The 18,330-nt window shown below is 45.0% G+C and overlaps 1 protein-coding gene across 1 annotated transcript in view; it reads right to left on the bottom strand.

The window, feature by feature from the left end:
* Positions 1-109: 109 nt before the first annotated feature.
* LOC139572331 (SUN domain-containing protein 1-like) overlaps positions 110-18,330 on the bottom strand; it is a 39,386-nt gene continuing 21,165 nt past the window's right edge. The window contains 23 exon segments of the mRNA XM_071395033.1: positions 110-2,023; positions 2,223-2,315; positions 2,499-2,666; positions 3,071-3,186; positions 4,468-4,552; positions 5,060-5,386; positions 5,634-5,778; positions 6,317-6,390; positions 7,001-7,090; positions 7,709-7,990; positions 8,187-8,371; positions 8,786-8,844; positions 9,495-9,588; positions 9,702-9,833; positions 10,878-10,994; positions 13,104-13,187; positions 15,484-15,615; positions 16,185-16,319; positions 16,768-16,944; positions 17,010-17,077; positions 17,079-17,136; positions 17,379-17,405; positions 17,922-18,262. Coding sequence (XP_071251134.1) covers positions 1,907-2,023; positions 2,223-2,315; positions 2,499-2,666; positions 3,071-3,186; positions 4,468-4,552; positions 5,060-5,386; positions 5,634-5,778; positions 6,317-6,390; positions 7,001-7,090; positions 7,709-7,990; positions 8,187-8,371; positions 8,786-8,844; positions 9,495-9,588; positions 9,702-9,833; positions 10,878-10,994; positions 13,104-13,187; positions 15,484-15,615; positions 16,185-16,319; positions 16,768-16,944; positions 17,010-17,077; positions 17,079-17,136; positions 17,379-17,405; positions 17,922-18,262 — 3,106 coding nt within the window. The 3' untranslated portion in view covers positions 110-1,906.

Genomic DNA, 18,330 nt, shown 5'->3' with positions numbered 1-18,330 from the left:
GCTCATCCTCTCCCTGCTGCCATTCCAAAACCACAACCCCCCCAGATGTGACCCCAAATAATGCAGTCACCACCACTATTCACCCAGATGTGACCACAACTAAAGCAGCTTTTAAATAAAAAAACAATAGTCTTTATTAGGTAAAATATCACATGCATCAAAAGCTCTCAAAATGTAATTCTTTAGGAATATATTCTAAAATGCGGTTTAGCTATCTCAGGATGACAGCAGCAACAAAAAAACAACAAAAAACATTTAAAAACAAGTGAAAAACAAAATCTGTACTGTCCCAAGATGTTTCCAAAATGCACTGAAAAGCTTTTTGATAAAAATACAATGCAGTCCTATCTTGCAGTAACTAATTATCTTAAAAATAAATAGGATCATGAAATCATTTTTTTGTACATTTAGACTTTCTGGTCCACACACAACTCATTTATAGCTACCCCATCTAGACCCCATCTAGACCCCATCTAGTTTTCTCCACAAATTGTGAGGACTTGTGCAACACACATTGCATTTACAGGCATCATTTGTCATTATTCTCAACTAAAAATGGTAAAAGTCAAACATAATTACACTTACAATGGGTAATACAAATTATAGAAATATTGACAAGGTGTACCCTTTTTTCATAAAGCAACACTGATAAAATCTAATTCTTAAAAAAGGACCAACTATTAACAATGAAATATACAGATTACATTCCTGCAGGGAGTAGAAGGGATTATGCGCTATCCGGGATCCTTGGGATGGCCCTACCCTAAACTCTAACCTCTATCCTAACCCTAACCTGAACTTCAATGGGATGATGTCAGCGTTGGGACATCCCAAGGATCCCCTTTTCCAGAGTAGAAGCTCTAGTAGAGGACGTTATAATGACTGTGCAAGGAGCAGCCAAACCATTGGCTCGCTGCACTAGAAGAAGCCAAACCATTGGCTGTCAGTCTCACTCTCATTAACACTCCAGTCTGGACTCCACAGAGCTTCAAGACCAAATCTTAACTTGAGATACACATGTATCAACTCATTAAAAGTCTGTCCATGTGTGTAACATTTTCTATAGGAGAGAGATAGAGCGTAGTTTTGATGGCTGTGTGTGTGGATGCATAAAATCATGGCGAACGGTAGTGTTGTTGAGTCCAAAGAACGGTAGCAGTCCGGTCTGTGTCTGGCGAGTGTCCACTGACCACGTTAGCTGGCCCTGCAGACTGACCAACCAACAGCAGCAGAGAGCAGTAGCTTTGTATCAAGAGAATTGTGGCCTATACAGTGTCATGTAGGCCCAGTGTGTGTGAGGCCTATATAAACGTCATTTAGGCCCAGTTCTGTGGCTTTGATCCAGTTCTGTGGCTTTGATCCTGAAACTCCATCAGAATCCACAAGGGGTCTCCAAAGAAACATCCAATTCAAAAAGTAACACCTGATTAAAACAACAACCAAATCAGATAGGATGTGTAAGGAAATAAAAAAAGATGTGTGTAGTCCGTTTCCATCTCGAGGTCACAGACTCCTGTGGTTGTGTGAGAGCGGCAGAGGAAAACACTCCTCCAAAAACCAAAGGGTTTTGACCTGGAGGGCTAATTCAGTGCAAGAGCAGGTTTAAGGAGGAGGGACTGGGACCGAGCTTCTTCTACCTTCACTCTTCTTTTCTCTTTCACATTCCCTGACATTTCATTACAGTTCATTCTTTCACCATTTCAATACCGAGTAAAACAAAACCCCCCCTTGGACACATTCTAGCATAAATCAAACACCCATCCCCACACTTCTGAAGTCACTCGTCTATATAAGTCTCGGTTTTTCCCAGCCCCCTCCATTTAGAACAATATGTCCAGTACTATATACAGATAGGATGATATGCATTTCTCTGTTGACTGGCAGGTCAAATGGCCGCCATCCTCCCTCACTGGATGCGTGGTTCTCCGTGGACTCTGAAGCGGTAGAGGCAGGTGTACTCGGGGTGACCCCAGTTGGTCAGCACCCGCACCTCGATGATCTGGAAGGCCCTTTCGTTCTTCTCCTGGATGGAAGGAAGAGACATAGTAAGGAGTGATAAGTATTGAATCTCAAAGTATCAGATTTAAAAGAAAAGATTTTTGACAAAGTAAAAAAAGAGCCAGAGAGGTATATAGTATGCAGGATGGTGAGAGGTTTTTTGTGTGTGTTTGTTGGCGTATGCACATGAGTGTGTATAAATTGATGTAATTTCTTGTGTTTACCATGACAGGGAAGTTCTGCATTGAGTCTCCGTCCTCCTGGTAGGTGTATTGACCCAACAGCTTTCCCTCCTCCTGATACTCATCATCCAGACCCTGAAAACACACAGAAACCAGTCAGTGATGTCAGGCAGGAGACCGAGGCTGAGACCATAGATCGCACATGACCAACAGAAGGCACACCATGTAGTTGCTGATACTTCCAGTACGTGTGTGTCTTACGTAGACAGTGTAGTTGCTGATATTGTCAGTACGTGTGTGTGTGTGTGAGAGTATTACGTAGACAGTGAAGTTGCGCGGGGCGCTGGTGATGTTGCCGGTAGGGGACAGGGCCTTGGGGATGTGCTCCAGACAGAAGGCTGTGGGGAGGATCCTCAGGGACAACCGGATGACCAGGTAACCATGAGAACCTTTAAACGCCCAGCAGTTCCCTGGATACATATCAGGCTGAGGGAAGGAAGGCGAGTTGGGGGAAAGGGCAATGGGCGGAGGGAGGAAGAGATGGTAATGTTAGAGTCATGTTACAGTCACTGATAAACGTCTTCTAATCAGTATCCACAAGATAATCCCTGTCCTGTTAAAATTTACAAGACTAATAATGTAATTGTTGAAATAATTTTCAACATTTACCATTATCTACAAATAAAAACACTGATAAAGAGGAAACAATGTCCCCTGGTGGTGTTGAAAACGACAGCTTCTTTCTGGAATAACTTTATTGAATCAGTGTCTTCTAAACAGCTTAGCAGCTATTCCTGGATTGCAGCTATTGTTGGAATGTGTTTTTATTTGTACACTGCGTTTGTGACCGGAACAATAAAGCTTCTGAATGTTTGAATTGGAGAGCTCACCTGGATGGCGACACGGGGTGACTGGGAGAAGTACCAGAGGGGCACGCTGAACAGACTCATGAGGGCCGTCTTTGTCTCGTACGTCTCCGAGCAGCGCGTGCTTAGGATGCTACCGCCTGACCGCACAGACACATGACCACGTTACATCATTACCACAGTTCAACCACAATAGATTCCTTTCTATTTCTACGCAGGAAGACCACATTAGAGTCCTTTCTATTTCTACGCAGGAAGACCACATTAGAGTCCTTTCTATTTCTACGCAGGAAGACCACAATAGATTCCTTTCTATTTCTACGCAGGAAGACCACAATAGAGTCCTTTCTATTTCTACGCAGGAAGACCACAATAGAGTCCTTTCTATTTCTACGCAGGAAGACCACAATAGAGTCCTTTCTATTTCTACGCAGGAAGACCACAATAGAGTCCTTTCTATTTCTACGCAGGAAGACCACAATAGAGTCCTTTCTATTTCTACGCAGGAAGACCACAATAGATTCCTTTCTATTTCTACGCAGGAAGACCACATTGGAAATACATGTCTTAAGGTTTATGAGTGTTATCTTCTGGGAAAAAGTGGATCTTTATTTAATCAACCAATCAATCGATCAACGAATGAAAGAATGGGAGCAAGAAAGACATTGTTATTCAATCGTAGGTCAAAATGTATGAGTCAGAAATCCTAATGCCTGAACCACAACTCTGTGGTGAGGAAACTGTATTGAAAAGACATCTGACCACACACAGGTATAATGCAACTAAAAACACACAACATACAATAACATGATTCCATACTAACACACACATCAAAATAGAATCCACACAGACAAACGTCACAGACCACTCAGTTCATCTGGCCACTAATCTGATGTGTGGTGTATCTAATGGAGCCCTCTGTGCCTGTCCAATCCACACAGGCCATTAGTATGACAAACAGGCTTATTGTCCATGGAGCCAGACTACCTGAGCTTTGGCCTCTAAAGCCATACTACCCTCTTCACTACTGTTATACCAGTACCATTCATACTGAAATGGCACACTATTCCCTTAGTACACTACTTTTGACCTGGCACCCTATTCCCTTTATAGTGCACAACTTTTGTCCTGGTCAAAAGTAGGACACCATAGGCACCCTATTACCTTCATAGTAGGGCACTATATAGGGAATAGGGTGCCATTTGGGACAAACCCTCAGTGCTGGCTGCTGTATAGTTATGTAACACTAGGCTAATGGCTAGGATAATCCTTCCATTATAAACCACCATCATGGAGCTGGCTCTAACCCACAGGATGGTTCTGAACCACAGGGTGGTTCTGTTCATGGACATGTCAGCAGGCTGGCTCTAACCCACAGGGTGGTTCTGTTCATGTAAACAGAGTGAGAGGTCTCTCTTTACCTCCAGACTCCAGGGCGTAGTCCACTAGGCCCGTCCTATCCTGGGAGTAGAGTTTCAGGGCATTCTGGACGATCAGCTGCACTTGCTAGGGGAGAGAGGCAGAGGCAGGGACGGGGGGTTAGGATGTGTGTATGGTTAGATACCTTTTGCAGAGACTCTGCCATGCACCTCCACACACAATGACTCCTAGTCTCATTGACAATCATGACCACTTAAAGTAACAGTCATCATATAGTGAAAGTACATCATATAGGAAGGAGGTGGTTTCCAAGACCCAAATTAAACCTACTCCTGGTCCACTATTCACAAAGCATCTCAGAGTAGTAGTGCTGAATGATCCAAGATCAGTTTAGCCTTTTAGATCATAATGAATAAGGTTATATGGTCAGATCCTAGATCAGCACTCCTACCCTGAGACACTTTGTGGATGCGGGCCATGAAGTCAAAAGCATGCTCTATGGAGAATCTGGGTCCAGGACACCGGTCCATCTTCATAAAATAAATGGTGATAATGAAGCCGTTCCTCTGATGACAGTGAGTAGCACTGGGTTAACGACAACAAAGAGTCACTATAGTGGAGTGTGTAGTCTACCTCCTCAGACAGTCCCCCGCCCACGGCCGTGTGTTGGACACTCTGTGTAATAGCCTGGGTCTGGGTGGTGATGACTGCAGCCCTGGCCTCAGCCTCCGTCCGGGCCTCGGCCCTGCTCTGCTCCAGCTGCAGCGACACGTTCCTCAGGATGCTGAGCTCCAGGTTGGTCAGGAGGGCCTGCAGGTCGGCCCCGTTCACGTAGCGCGACGATAGCCACTGGAGGAGACCCTCGGGGATGTCTGGTTCTCCCTGGTGGGTCTGGTCGACAGAGCCGTAGAACAGGGCCCGCAGCTCCCGCCTCACCTGGGCGGACACCTGGGTAGACACCTGGGAGGGAGAGGTGAGAGAGAGGGAGAGGTGAGACAGATCATGTGTGAGGGGCTGTAACTGCAGAATACATATACCATCATGTAGAAGTTCAGTTCAGTAACAGCACAGTACAGGCTGTCATTTGGAAGAATGCCATTATATTGCAAAGGTAATGTACAACTACTATAATAAAGAGTGAGCTATATCAGAGCAAGGTACAGTAAACACTAAAAGCGGTAAACAGACAGTTGTCTCTCATACTCACCGTTTCCTGGATTGTGTTCAGCTGCTCACATTTCCCCTGACATCCCATCACCCCCTGCAGGTCGCCCCTGATCCGACCCAGCTCCCCCTCCAGCCTCTGCACCTCCGCCAGCAAAGCAGCATGGGCCTCCTGGTCCACACCCACACTGAGGCGGAGAAAAGAGAAAGCGAAGGGGATAAAGGGGGAAAGCGAGAGAGATAAAGGGGGAAAGCGAGAGAGATAAAGAGGGAAAGCGAGAGAGAAGTGTCTCTGTTACACTTGCTTAGGTTTGAAACATTTCCCCAAAATCCCCCATTTCCCAGAAATCCAGTTTGGAAGATCCCCTGATGTCTGGCTTATTACCTCCTGATTCCAGGAATCTTCTAACCAGCATTTCTGGTAAACCAGTTTTGAGAAACTGACACAAATTTTGGAACCCTGGACTTGGCTCCACACTTTAAAAATATAAAAGGTTGCATGCTGTTAAAATAAACTAACTCCAATACACTGGCTCTATTGTTTGATCTAATAATGGACCACTTAGACCAATGTTTCAGTCATAAGACATTAAAACATTGTGGGGCAAATGAAGAGAATCAGTGTGCAAGAGTTTCTTTCCCCATGAAATGGAGTGCAGGTGTAAACCGTAGACAAGTTCTGCACTATATCATCTATGGACGTTAGGCCAGTGACCGTGAACCTACCTGACAGAGGCAGGGGCTGGTGTGGCTGTCTCCTCTGTCTCCTCCTTCCGCTGTTCCCGTTTCTGTTGCACCGCCTGAAATACAACATCATTAAAGTGTACAGTAATATAAATTAAAATGTAAAGTACAGTAATATAAATGAATGGCCAATAAGCTACAATACAGCATGTGTTGACATGAACACTTTCAGCACGGGCATTATATGTCATCACAATTAACCTAAAAGGACAGGGACATGCTGACTCCTGTGTATCAGATGACTAGACTTGTATGAGTGTGTGTCATACTGTATGTATTCAAATGAACTACCTGAGATGATGTATGTATGGACTGGTGCTTATTCAGATGAGCTGCCAGAACCGGTATGTTCCTGTTCGTGTTCCTATGGGTGGGTAATGTGATGCGTGGGTCTTGTAAGTGTCAGTCAGTAATAAGCTTGTGAGATTGCACCTCAAGTTTAGCTGTTAGCCTGCTAAGATCTAATGGTGTGTGTTCAGATGAGCTGTGGAGGTAACGTATGCTCCTGGATGGATTCATTTGATCTCACAGGGTTAAATTCAGTCTGGTGTGCATTTCCCATAGACCAATTCCTCAGTCTCAACTGCCAGGACCTGTCTGTTCCTGTATGTATTGGGATATGTAGGTAATGGGGTATTGTGTGTATTTCTCAGTAATAGACGTTACCTCAGTTTTAGTAGCGAGGACCTGCAGCAGCCCCTCCAGCTCAGCCAGCCGTGTCTCCTGACTCTGCTGCTGAACCCTCTGCTCTTCAGTCTGCCCAGGAGAGTGGGAGGAGAGAGGGAGAAAGAGAGGGAGAGAGGAGAAGGTCACCCAGAAGTAAAGAGTAAGGAACTCAGTAATAAGGAATAGGGGGTCAGTATGGAATGCTGACGAAGCAAAACGGACTGACATCTGACCCTACATAAAAACCACAGATCTGTACATAGTTATCAATTAAAATGTTGAAGCTCAACCCTCTGATCAGCCCTGCCACCAAGCCCCAACCCCATTCCTGCCACCAAGCCCCAACCCCATTCCTGCCACCAAGCCCCAACCCCATTCCTGCCACCAAGCCCCAACCCCATTCCTGCCACCAAGCCCCAACCCCATTCCTGCCACCAAGCCCCAACCCCATTCCTGCCACCAAGCCCCAACCCCATTCCTGCCACCAAGCCCCAACCCCATTCCTGCCACCAAACCCCAACCCCATTCCTGCCACCAAACCCCAACCTCATTCCTGCCACCAAACCGCAACCTCATTCCTGCCACCAAATCCCAACCTCATTCCTGCCACCAAGTCCCAACCCCATTCCTAACACCAAGTCCCAGTCTTATCAACATCTTTGGTGTCCGGCCCCAGTCCCTTTCCCCTCCCCTGACAGACATCCCTACCTGTGCCCTGTGTGAGGCCTCCTGCTGCTCCAACTCTCCTCTCAGCAGGGTGATCCTGTGCTCCAGCAAGCCAGAGACCCAGAGACCCAGGCTGTCCCTGTCCGTCTGGCTGTCCAGCTGCTCCCTCAGGAGGGTGTACTGGGCCAGGGTGTCCCCGTGATGCTGCTCCTGCCTCTGGTCCCCCTGCTCCACCCGCTCCCACAGCAGGGTCAGACCATGCTCTACCCGCTCCAGACGCTCCAGGCCCTCTGTGTCCACGGTGACTATGGGGGGAACGACTGGCTGTAGAGGGAGATACGGGATAGACAGAAACAAAGGAGGGACACAGAAGTATAGTGAGAGGTTAGAGAGAGAACAAGAAAGCTTGTTTTAGTCCAACATTCATGAGGCAGATGTATTTCATGAAGAACCATATTCGCACAATACAGACACCAATTGAGAGACGACCTCAGGCTTCTCAGGCGAGCTCCTCTCTTACCTGTGCCTGTGGGCCGGGGGATGCTGGGGGGATCTGCTCCAGTGGTGTGGCGGGGGTGGAAACAAGGGCAGGGGTCAGGATAAACGATGAGAGGGTGAAGGGGGACACCACTCTGGAGCGCCACTCTGTCAGGTTTATGGCTGGAAGGTAGGAGAGGAAACTGGACGGACCCCAGAACCACAACCCTGAGAGGAGAGAAACAGGGAAATGAATCAACAGGAACTACAGTATGCAACAACCTGCTTGTCTTTACTACAAATGCAGTGAAAGCTTTATTGGTATAGCACCTGTTGTTTCTTAGGTTTCTATTGTTTTACATTTTTTGTGTTTATGCATGAATTTGGGGATTTGATAGTAGCTTGTGGGTTTATGAATGCAAGTCAGTGCTTTTCTGTGTAGACTGTTAGTGTAGAAAGTACAGTGTGTAAAAGTGTTGTTCCACAGAAGGGCTGGTTCTGTAGCTGTGTGCCCAGTAAGAGTGACCTAGATCTGGGGCTGGATTTGGAGTAAGCGCTGGGGGGCTGGTTAACAGCTCTGGTGCTACACAGCTGACAGATTGGCGTATTTGTGTGTGAAGTAGGTTACGTCAGGTGACTCACACAGAAGTAGCAGGAGGGGAAGGAGGAAGAGGAGGAGCTTCCACATTCTGGGCAGGCACCTGAAAGACACACACACAGAGCAGTGAGCAAAACACACCTGAGACACGCACACACACACACCGTCAAACATAACCTGATAAGATACTGTAACCTTTCCTTCCTCAGATGAGAGAAATAATTGAATCAAAATGTAATATTTAAAAGTCTTGACTAAATAATTCAATCATCATATCTGTCATGTGCTTCTAATTGACAGAACCCATCTATCATGACCCTTTGTTTTCATTATTTTATTTCATCTGAAGAAATGACAGATGCCTAAATATAACCAAAATATAATTCAATCTAATTAAGATTTATCGTGTTAGACAGAGCCTGCATAAGAACAGTCATACATATTTATCAAACATGCACAATGATAACTGGGTCTCAGACACAAACAGGAAGGTACAATGTAAACTTGTCCAATGACAAAAACCTGTAATTTTCCATTGCTAAACATTTGGCTGTTTTACTACGGTTTGCCCCAGATATCTGAAATGTCTCTGCTGTCAATCACATCAATCAAAAGTTACAGCCACAGTTAAATCTTCAACCTTTGATAACAAAGAACAATAGTAGGTCAATAAAAATAATCTACAAATGGATCTTTCTGAGAACTACACAGGCAAAAGTCACATGAGTTGGATACAGTAACAGAGGCTCTCACCGGGTCAGGAAGAAGACGTTGAACAGAGACATGAGAGACACCAGCTGGTACCAGCCTGTCCCCAGACACCACAACAACCGTCTGGCTGCTTTACCTGGGGGGGGGTATCGTTACTGTAACGTAGCGTGTATGATAAGAAAGAGCAACTGATTAAACAACTAAATACTGATGATGAAGAGAGGATGGATGCAACACAGGGTAACTAACCTGGAGCTCCCAGGACTAGCCACAGCACCGACAGGAGTCTCTGAGCCACTGACCGTACTGCTGACCCCACTGCTGACCCCAGCGCCAGGCCTGCCCTCACTACATAGTAACCTGGCTGGAGCAGACAGTAGCCTGGAAGGTCAGAACAAACACACAACGTTGGAGCTTTCATTAGAAAAGGGTCTTTGTATGAAACTTTATGTGCTGCTATTTTGCCCAGGTCTCTCTTAAAAAAATATATATTTTTATCTCAATGTCAATAAGACTAACCTGTAAATAATAAAGGTAAAAAACCGAAGAAATCATAGTGATTCAATTCAGTAAATAGAGTGCTAATGACATGGTAATAACAAATGCTGGGCATTAGGACAAGGCTTCAGTTCACAACTGATTTTAGATCAGCTCTATGGAGCCTAGTCCTGACCTCAGACACTATCTGCAGTGCAACAAAACAGGTCCTAGACCAGTAGTGGAAGGAAGGGAATTGTATTTCCCCACACCCACAGTTTGTATATAATTTGCATTGATGTCAATGAGAGACTCCTATGAAAAGTCTATGTGCACAAGGTTTATAAAGCAAGGGTCGTATTCATTAGGCACCAAACAGAATCAAACGGACTGAGTCAGGGAAGGACTACCTGAACTTGTTCAATAAGAAATGCTTGTTTTTGGTTTCTGTTGCAGAACGTTTTGCTACGGTTTGGACCGATCAATACAACTCTGATGTATGTGTATTAGGTCAGTAAGGAAGGAAGCCAGGGAGAGGAGGATGGGGGTTAACCTGTATGTGTACTAGATCAGTAAGGAAGCCAGGGAGAGGAGGAAGGGGGTTAACCTGTATGTGTATTATATCAGTAAGGAAGCCAGGAGGAGGAGGAAGGGGGTTAACCTGTATGTGTATTAGATCAGTAAGGAAGCCAGGAGGAGGAGGAAGGGGGTTAACCTGTATGTGTATTAGATCAGTAAGGAAGCCAGGGAGAGGAGGAAGGGGGTTAACCTGTATGTGTATTAGATCAGTAAGGAAGCCAGGAGGAGGAGGAAGGGGGTTAACCTGTATGTGTATTAGATCAGTAAGGAAGCCAGGGAGAGGAGGAAGGGGGTTAACCTGTATGTGTATTAGATCAGTAAGGAAGCCAGGGATAAGGAAATCAGGGAGAGGAGGAAGGGGATTATAACCTGTGTAAGCTATAAGGGTCCACAGACCCCCCAGTAGACGGTGAGTTCTGGAGGTCTGTGTGTGACTGTGGACCAGTGTGTTGGTCTCCAGGTGCTGCTTCCCTTTACAGTCGTCACCTGAGGCAGACCACATGACGGATGGATGGCAGACCACATGATGGATGGATGGCAGACCACATGATGGATGGATGGCAGATAAGGACGAAAAAAAAACAAAACACAAATGAATGAAAAATGATGTAAAATTAAATGCAATAAACATCAACGCAACTGAGAAGCAAAAAATGTATAGAACTTAACAAATCAGAAGACAAATAAAAGTTCTAAATAATGTATGAAATGTAAAAGCATTCAAATAAAATGAATAGAATACAAAGGAAAGTTTTCCATCTTCCTAAGTCAGAGGGTGGTTTAACCTTCCAGACTTGTAATTGTATCAACTCACTACCCAAGGCTTTTACTTGTGACATATAGTTAAATACACTAAAGAGGAACAATGGGTACATACTGAAGATGCACACGCTCATCCCCAGAATATTTTGACGTGTCTATTTTCAAAGGATGAAGCTAAGAACATTAACAACGTCATAGTTAAGAACACTAAAACAATATGGAAGAAAATGAAACGTATTTTACCAAAACAACCAATATCACTCCCTAGAAACAGGGCCTTATGGAATAATCCTTGGACAGCTTTTCAGAATTCATCGATAAACTGTCCCACTTGGAAAACTAAAGGCAAGGACAGTTGGAGCATAACTAACGAAATTACAGTTAACAAAAATGTACGCTTAATCCAGTATAAAGTAATGTTTAGAATTTATTATACAAGAGAAAAACTCTGAAATTCTACAGCACAACAGCGAAGTCATGTCTCAAGTGTAAAACTAATAATAACTCCATGATCCTTGCTTTCTGAGACTGCTACAACGTTGGGAAGTTATGGGCGGAGCTAGAGAGTTGTCTATCAGAAGTATTACAACGTAATAGATGTAATCCATCTGTCTGCATAGTTCAAGATAGTCATGTGGGGGTGTAGTGAGATACCCAATGGGCTGGACGATTCTCTTCTCATCAATCATTTTGAAAAAACAGATACTAAAAACTTGGAAATCGATCAATCTGCCATCATTGACACAATGGAAAAATCTAATGATGTATTATTGAAATAGCATGGTACGAATTGGTACAATTTAAGACCGAGTTGCAAACAATAATTCAGGTACTAGGGATGGGAGTGTGAGCATGCATGTCTGGGCAGATGAGATGTAGTCATTGTTTGTATGTCTATACATTTTTGTTTAAATGTTTAGTTTTTTTTGGAATGTAAAAAAATGAAGAAAAGGAAAATCCAATATTATAAAAACTACCAACCATAGAAAAAATGCTTTTGAATGAGTGAAATGTCCACAGTGTAAGAGCTGCAACACAGTTGACAGAGAACTGTCTGTCTGTCTGTCAATCTCTGGTTGCGGTCCAGGTTGTCTTTATTGCAATCAAAATGCGTAGTTGATCAAAACTTAGAACACAGGAAGCACGTTAATATGAAAAAGCAATCTTCTGAGATGTACGCATGTGCAACAAAGAAAGGCAACGTTCCAGGTTCTCTCTTTGGTAACACAGCCCATCCCTTCCTGCCTCCTCTTCAGATGTTTGGATTAGCAACTTCTCTGTCAAACAGGCCTTTGTTCTCTGTTTGACTTTTGTTCAACTGCATTGTCAGGATCGTATGTCATTCTGTCTGACTCTGACACCAGTGACATTTAAGAAGACGATAGATAAGACATCATGGAATATGGACTAAAGGACTAGCTATTTCTTCTCCCAGTTTCTGTGAAACAATCTTTAAAGTGAAGTGAAACATTCACAGAGACACATCTGATGGATCTTTATGTGTTTCGGCCTTTTCAAAACAATCTTTAAAAAAACTTCTCAGTGCTTATATGGAAACACACAAACAGCTGCTGTAACTGACTAGGGAGACCAGTAGCCAGAGTACAGTCACTGACTGGTGAAAGAGGTGTGACCGGCTGACCACTGGCCCTAGTGTTTCACATAACCCCTGTGCACTGATCTGGAAATAGGTCACACATAGAATTAACTCTGGGTCAATCAGGGTGACAAAGTGGCCCCCTGGCACGTATAGAGCACTTGAGAGGGAATTTGTGTTTGTGTGTGCCCATGAACATGGGTGTATGTGTGTGTGTGAGCGTGTTGACTACTTACACAACGAGCCATTCAAAAAGTGTTGGTGTCCGTCTCCCATCACGTGGTCTTTTACATTCATGCTCCCACAGTAACTAGAATGAGCTGCAACACAACAAACTATTAATAATCATATTTACATACCAAAACTTTTCATTCTGCAGGCGAGTGTCGATCAAGAGCGTGTGACGCATTGTATATTTCGACACACAAGAGAAGGTAAGAGGGAAATTTGCATGTCACCAAGGGAACCAACCAATGTGGAAAGAAGACCATTTGTTTATGAAGTAATCAAGAGGACCTGTATTAAACCAGAGATGGATGAAGAGAGAAAACAGACAGACAGAGGGAGAAAACAAAGATAGGTGACATGCAGTGAAGTGAGGTGGTACAGGAGTTCTGTCTGTCTCCTGAAGAAGTATGGAGGACCGTTTCAGTGATGAGCATACAGTCGTGGCCAAAAGTTTTGAGAATGACACAAATATTAATTTCCACAAAGTTTGCTGCTTCAGTGTCTTTAGATATTTTTTGTCAGATGTTACTATGGAATAGTGAAATATAATTACAAGCATTTCATAAGTGTCAAAGGCTTTTATTGACAATTACATGAAGTTGATGCAAAGAGTCAATATTTGCAGTGTTGACCCTTCTTTTTCAAGACCTCTGCAATCCACCCTGGCATGCTGCCAATTAACTTCTTGGCCACTTCCTGACTGATGGCAGCCCATTCTTGCATAATCAATGCTTGGAGTTTGTCAGAATGTGTGGGTTTTTGTTTGTTCACCCGCCTCTTGAGGATTGACCACAAGTTCTCAATGGGATTAAGGTCTGGGGAGTTTCTTGGCCATGGACCCAAAATATCTATGTTTTGTTCCCCGAGCCACTTAGTTATCACTTTTGCCTTATGGCAAGGTGCTCCATCATGCTGGAAAAGGCATTGTTCGTCATCAAACTGTTCCTGGATGGTTGGGAGAAGTTGCTCTCGGAGGATGTGTTGATACCATTCTTTATTCATGGCTGTGTTCTTAGGCAAAATTGTGAGTGAGCCCACTCCCTTGGCTGAGAAGCAACCCCACACATGATTGGTCTCAGGATGCTTTACTGTTGGCATGACACAGGGCTGATGGTAGCGCTCACCTTGTCTTCTCCGGACAAGCTTTTTCTCCGGATGCCCCAAACAATCGGAAAGGGGATTCATCAGAGAAAATGACTTTACCCCAGTCCTCAGCAGTCCAATCCCTTTACCTTTTGCAGAATATCAGTCTGTCCCTGATGTTTTTCCTGGAGAGAAGTGGCTTCTTTGCTGCCCTTCTTCACACCAGGCCATCTTCCAAAAGTCTTTGCCTCACTGTGCGTGTAGATGCACTCACACCTGCCTGCTGCCATTCCTGAGCAAGCTCTGTACTGGTGGTGCCCCGATCCCGCAGCTGAATCAACTTTAGGAGACGGTCCTGGAGCTTGCTGGACTTTCTTGGGGGCCTTGAAGCCTTCTTCACAACAATTGAACCGCTCTCCTTGAAGTTCTTGATGATCTGATAAATGGTTGATTTAGGTGCAGTCTTACTTGTCAGCAATATCCTTGCCTGTGAAGCCCTTTTTATGCAAAGCAATGATGACGGCACGTGTTTCCTTGCAGGTAACTATGCTTGACAGAAGATGAACAATGATTCCAAGCACCACCCTCCTTTTGAAGCTTCCAGTCTGTTATTCGAACTCAATCAGCATGACAGAGTGATCTCCGACCTTGTCCTCGTCAACACTCACACCTGTGTTAACGAGAGAATCACTGACATGATGTCAGCTGGTCCTTTTGTGGCAGGGCTGAAATGAGGTGGAAACGTTTTTGGGGGATTTAGTTCATTTGCATGGCAAAGAGGGACTTTGCAATTCATCTGATCACTCTTCATAACATTCTGGAGTATATGCAAATTGCCATCATACAAACTGAGGCAGCAGTTTTGTGAAAATTAATATTTGTGTCATTCTCAAAACTTTTGGCCACGACTATACAGAGGTAGATGGACAGAGCTGGAGAGAGAGGCTCAGATGGACAGAGCTGGAGAGAGAGGCTCTGAAGACTGAAATAGAGTTATCTGTGGTGAAACTACACAGTAGAAAACAGCATCTGTACATACTGTGGAGAGAAGCATTCCTCTACATTATAATCCACCAAACCATTACTATACATGCACAGTTAACCTTATGCCCAGCCTTCACAGATAGGTTTTCACAGACACAGAAATGCAAAGACCAAGAGCTTGAGAAAGAAAAGTCGTGTCGGCGGACAGTGGAAATAGAGGGCTGAAAAAAGAGGGTCACTGAGGTGGGGACTGGTCAGCGTTGATGATCGATGACCTTTGACCCATGCCTCCTGACCTCAGGTCGGCGGTGGGTCAGGTACCTTTGCCTTCGTAGCCGTTGGCCCTGTAGCCCATCATCCTGTGGAGAGTGGTCTGCTTAAAGAGCCAAGAGACACGGGACGCGCTGGAGGAGACAGCCCGTCTGGCCCTGTCTAAGAGGGACGCCAGGACACCTAGTGACACAACCATACCACACATCAAAGGTCAGGTCAGACAATCTGTCTGTTAAAACACTGTCCCCTTTCCAGCCTGGGACCAGATCAGTATTTTGCTTTATTTAGCCGACTACTCAGACTAGTATAATTTTGTATTTTTGCTTCATTTAAACAACTCATCTGACTAATGTTAAGCCCCATACAGATCTGGGACCAGGCTATTCCATTTCCACCTCCAACGTCACACTGGGAAGAGACAGGAGTGGAAATCCCTTTGAATCTTAAAAATATATATTTTTATAGCACTATTACGATTAACCAGTCCCTTGAGACTATCAGGTTGAACAGCTTTGAATAAATCAAACCATGAAAGACAGTAAAAAAAGAAGGAGAGAGAGATGGGTGGGAAGGGAAGTAGTATAAGGGGGAATTCAGTGAGGTAAAATTTGCAGATAGAAATACAATGAATAGAGCTGATATGATGCCCAATTCTGCACCATATATGTTCTACATAATGCATTTCTACGCGAACATTTTGTAAAGTTGCGCCCCTCTGAACAGACTCCAGTAGTAAGCATCTCGTATACCTTTGCCTGAGTGGCTCCTGGCCCTAGTGCCCAGCCACAGAACATTCTGGAAGAGCAGTGTCACCAGGGACACTATAGGGGCCAGGGCTCGTCTGCTGTAGTGGACACATGTGTTAGAGACTGACACCAGGAGACCTAGACAGAGAAAGGACGGCAGGTTAGTTAACTTAGCCACGCATATAAAAGGTGGAGAAATGGGTCCTTCTCCTAAGTGGAAACCCACGTAGCGTCAGCACTAACAAGCGAACAGAAACAGAGAAACACACAAGAAATGGCTGGTTGACTGATCATTTTAGTCTTCTAACGGGACTCAGAGATTTGATAAATTAAGGAAACAGTGTGATATGCACAGATTTATAAACCATCAAACAGAAAGAACCTCCTGTTTACCTTTTTCCTAGGAGAGGAACACTGGGTCATGTTCATTAGGGAATGCAACAGAAAGCGTTTTGCAATAGAAAATGAAATGAGCGTCCAGGTTGTGCCTCCATGTTTCAGTCTGTTTTCTTCCGTTTGGTGCCTAATGAACACAACCCTGTTTCACTCCCCAGTCAGTTGTGTGCACACTAGGTACGGTTCTCACCTGTCTTGCTCCTCTGACTCTTGACCGTGCAGTATAAACTGGAGGATGAGGCTGATGAGATGGCGGCAGCAGCTGCTGCAGCAGAGGCTGCCTGAGATGAGGAAGAGGATGAAAGTGCGGAGGCAGCTGCTGCAGCAGAGGCAGCCTGAGACGAGGAAGAGGAGAAGGTGGCGGCAGCTGCTGCATCAGAGGCAGCCTGAGACGAGGAAGAGGAGGAGTAGCCTGTGGTATGTGGTGAGAGCTTCTTTCCTCTCAGTGTATGGAACAGTCTTTACAGATGTAACCGTTGGCGACCATGGCGTGGCTGTGCTACAGGGTTGACGCCGCCATTCGCACCCGTTGAGCTGTGGTCCGTCCTTGAACTCCTCCCTGGGGGAAACACACACAAGAGGAACATTTTTAAGAACAACTCTGACTAGAAAACCATTTCTTCATATATTTCTCATCAGTCCATTTATATGGTCTCAAATATCATTATTTTGCACATCAGAGCTAGCCTTAAAGCAAGCCTGTGTTTACTTCCTGGAAAAGTGTTGTGATGATGCGCAATAAAAGATCACTACCCGGGTGAATGCTCACAAATATCATTAGAATGAATGGTGAAGTCTCACCTTTCAGATTGGTATCCTGATCTGAACCTAGAGGAAATAAAGCATTATCAAATCATCCAAGCCAGCGGGAGATCATTGAATACTGATTCATTAATTGTATTGGGTCACACGGGTAATAACACAGCTAATCTCTGTAAAACCACATCAAAGGGATTAAATGGAGAGATTATACAATCAGCTTGCCCCGTCTCTCCCCTGGTATTCCCACAAACCATTCATCAGTCCTGCCTTACATATCAGATAGACACACAAACAACAAACTGCAGTAATTCAAATTAGCATGCTAGCTAGTTATCTTAAACTGCTACAGTCCTAGTTTTACCTCTTATATTCTATTGCGGTTGACTGGTCCTAGACCTGTGCTTTAGCCATTAGACTGTCTGACGATACCTGTCATGTCAAGCCAACGATAGTCGGAGGAGTTGGCTAATGCACATACCGTACAGGTCTGGGACCAGAATAGAGCTAATGTATCCTCTCTATCAAACGTAACCCTTCCTCTGATCGTATGACCCATGCCCTGCCCTTTCCTCTTGGACTGACCCCAGTAGCCGTCTGTGGTAGTAGTGGTGGTGGATCGCTGGCGGAGGCTGGACTGGTCCAGGATGGAGGACAGCAGGGAGGCATCGCTGGCAGTGGTGCAGCCCGTAGAGGGAGTGTTGGTAGTGGAGAAGGAGAGGGTCTTGCGTGGCGTCTGGTTCAGGGACATGGACTGGTTCAGGGACAGGGACTGGTTCAGGGACAGGGACTGGTTCAGGGACTGGGACTGGTTCAGGGACTGGTTCAGGGACTGGGATTGGTTCAGGGACTGGGACTGGTTCAGGGACAGGTTCAGGGACTGGGAGCTGGAGGCAGACTGCTGCTGCTTTCTGCTCCTCACCATCCTGAGAGACAGGAGAAAGATTGGTAAATATAGAAGTCAGTGTGTGCCTGCCTCTGTGTGTATCTGCCT

This window comes from Salvelinus alpinus, chromosome 1, assembly GCF_045679555.1.
Source record: "Salvelinus alpinus chromosome 1, SLU_Salpinus.1, whole genome shotgun sequence".
Classification (NCBI taxonomy): Eukaryota; Metazoa; Chordata; class Actinopteri; order Salmoniformes; family Salmonidae; genus Salvelinus; species Salvelinus alpinus.
Note: the sequence above shows the minus strand (reverse complement) of the source record. Positions and strands in the feature narration are given on the sequence as shown.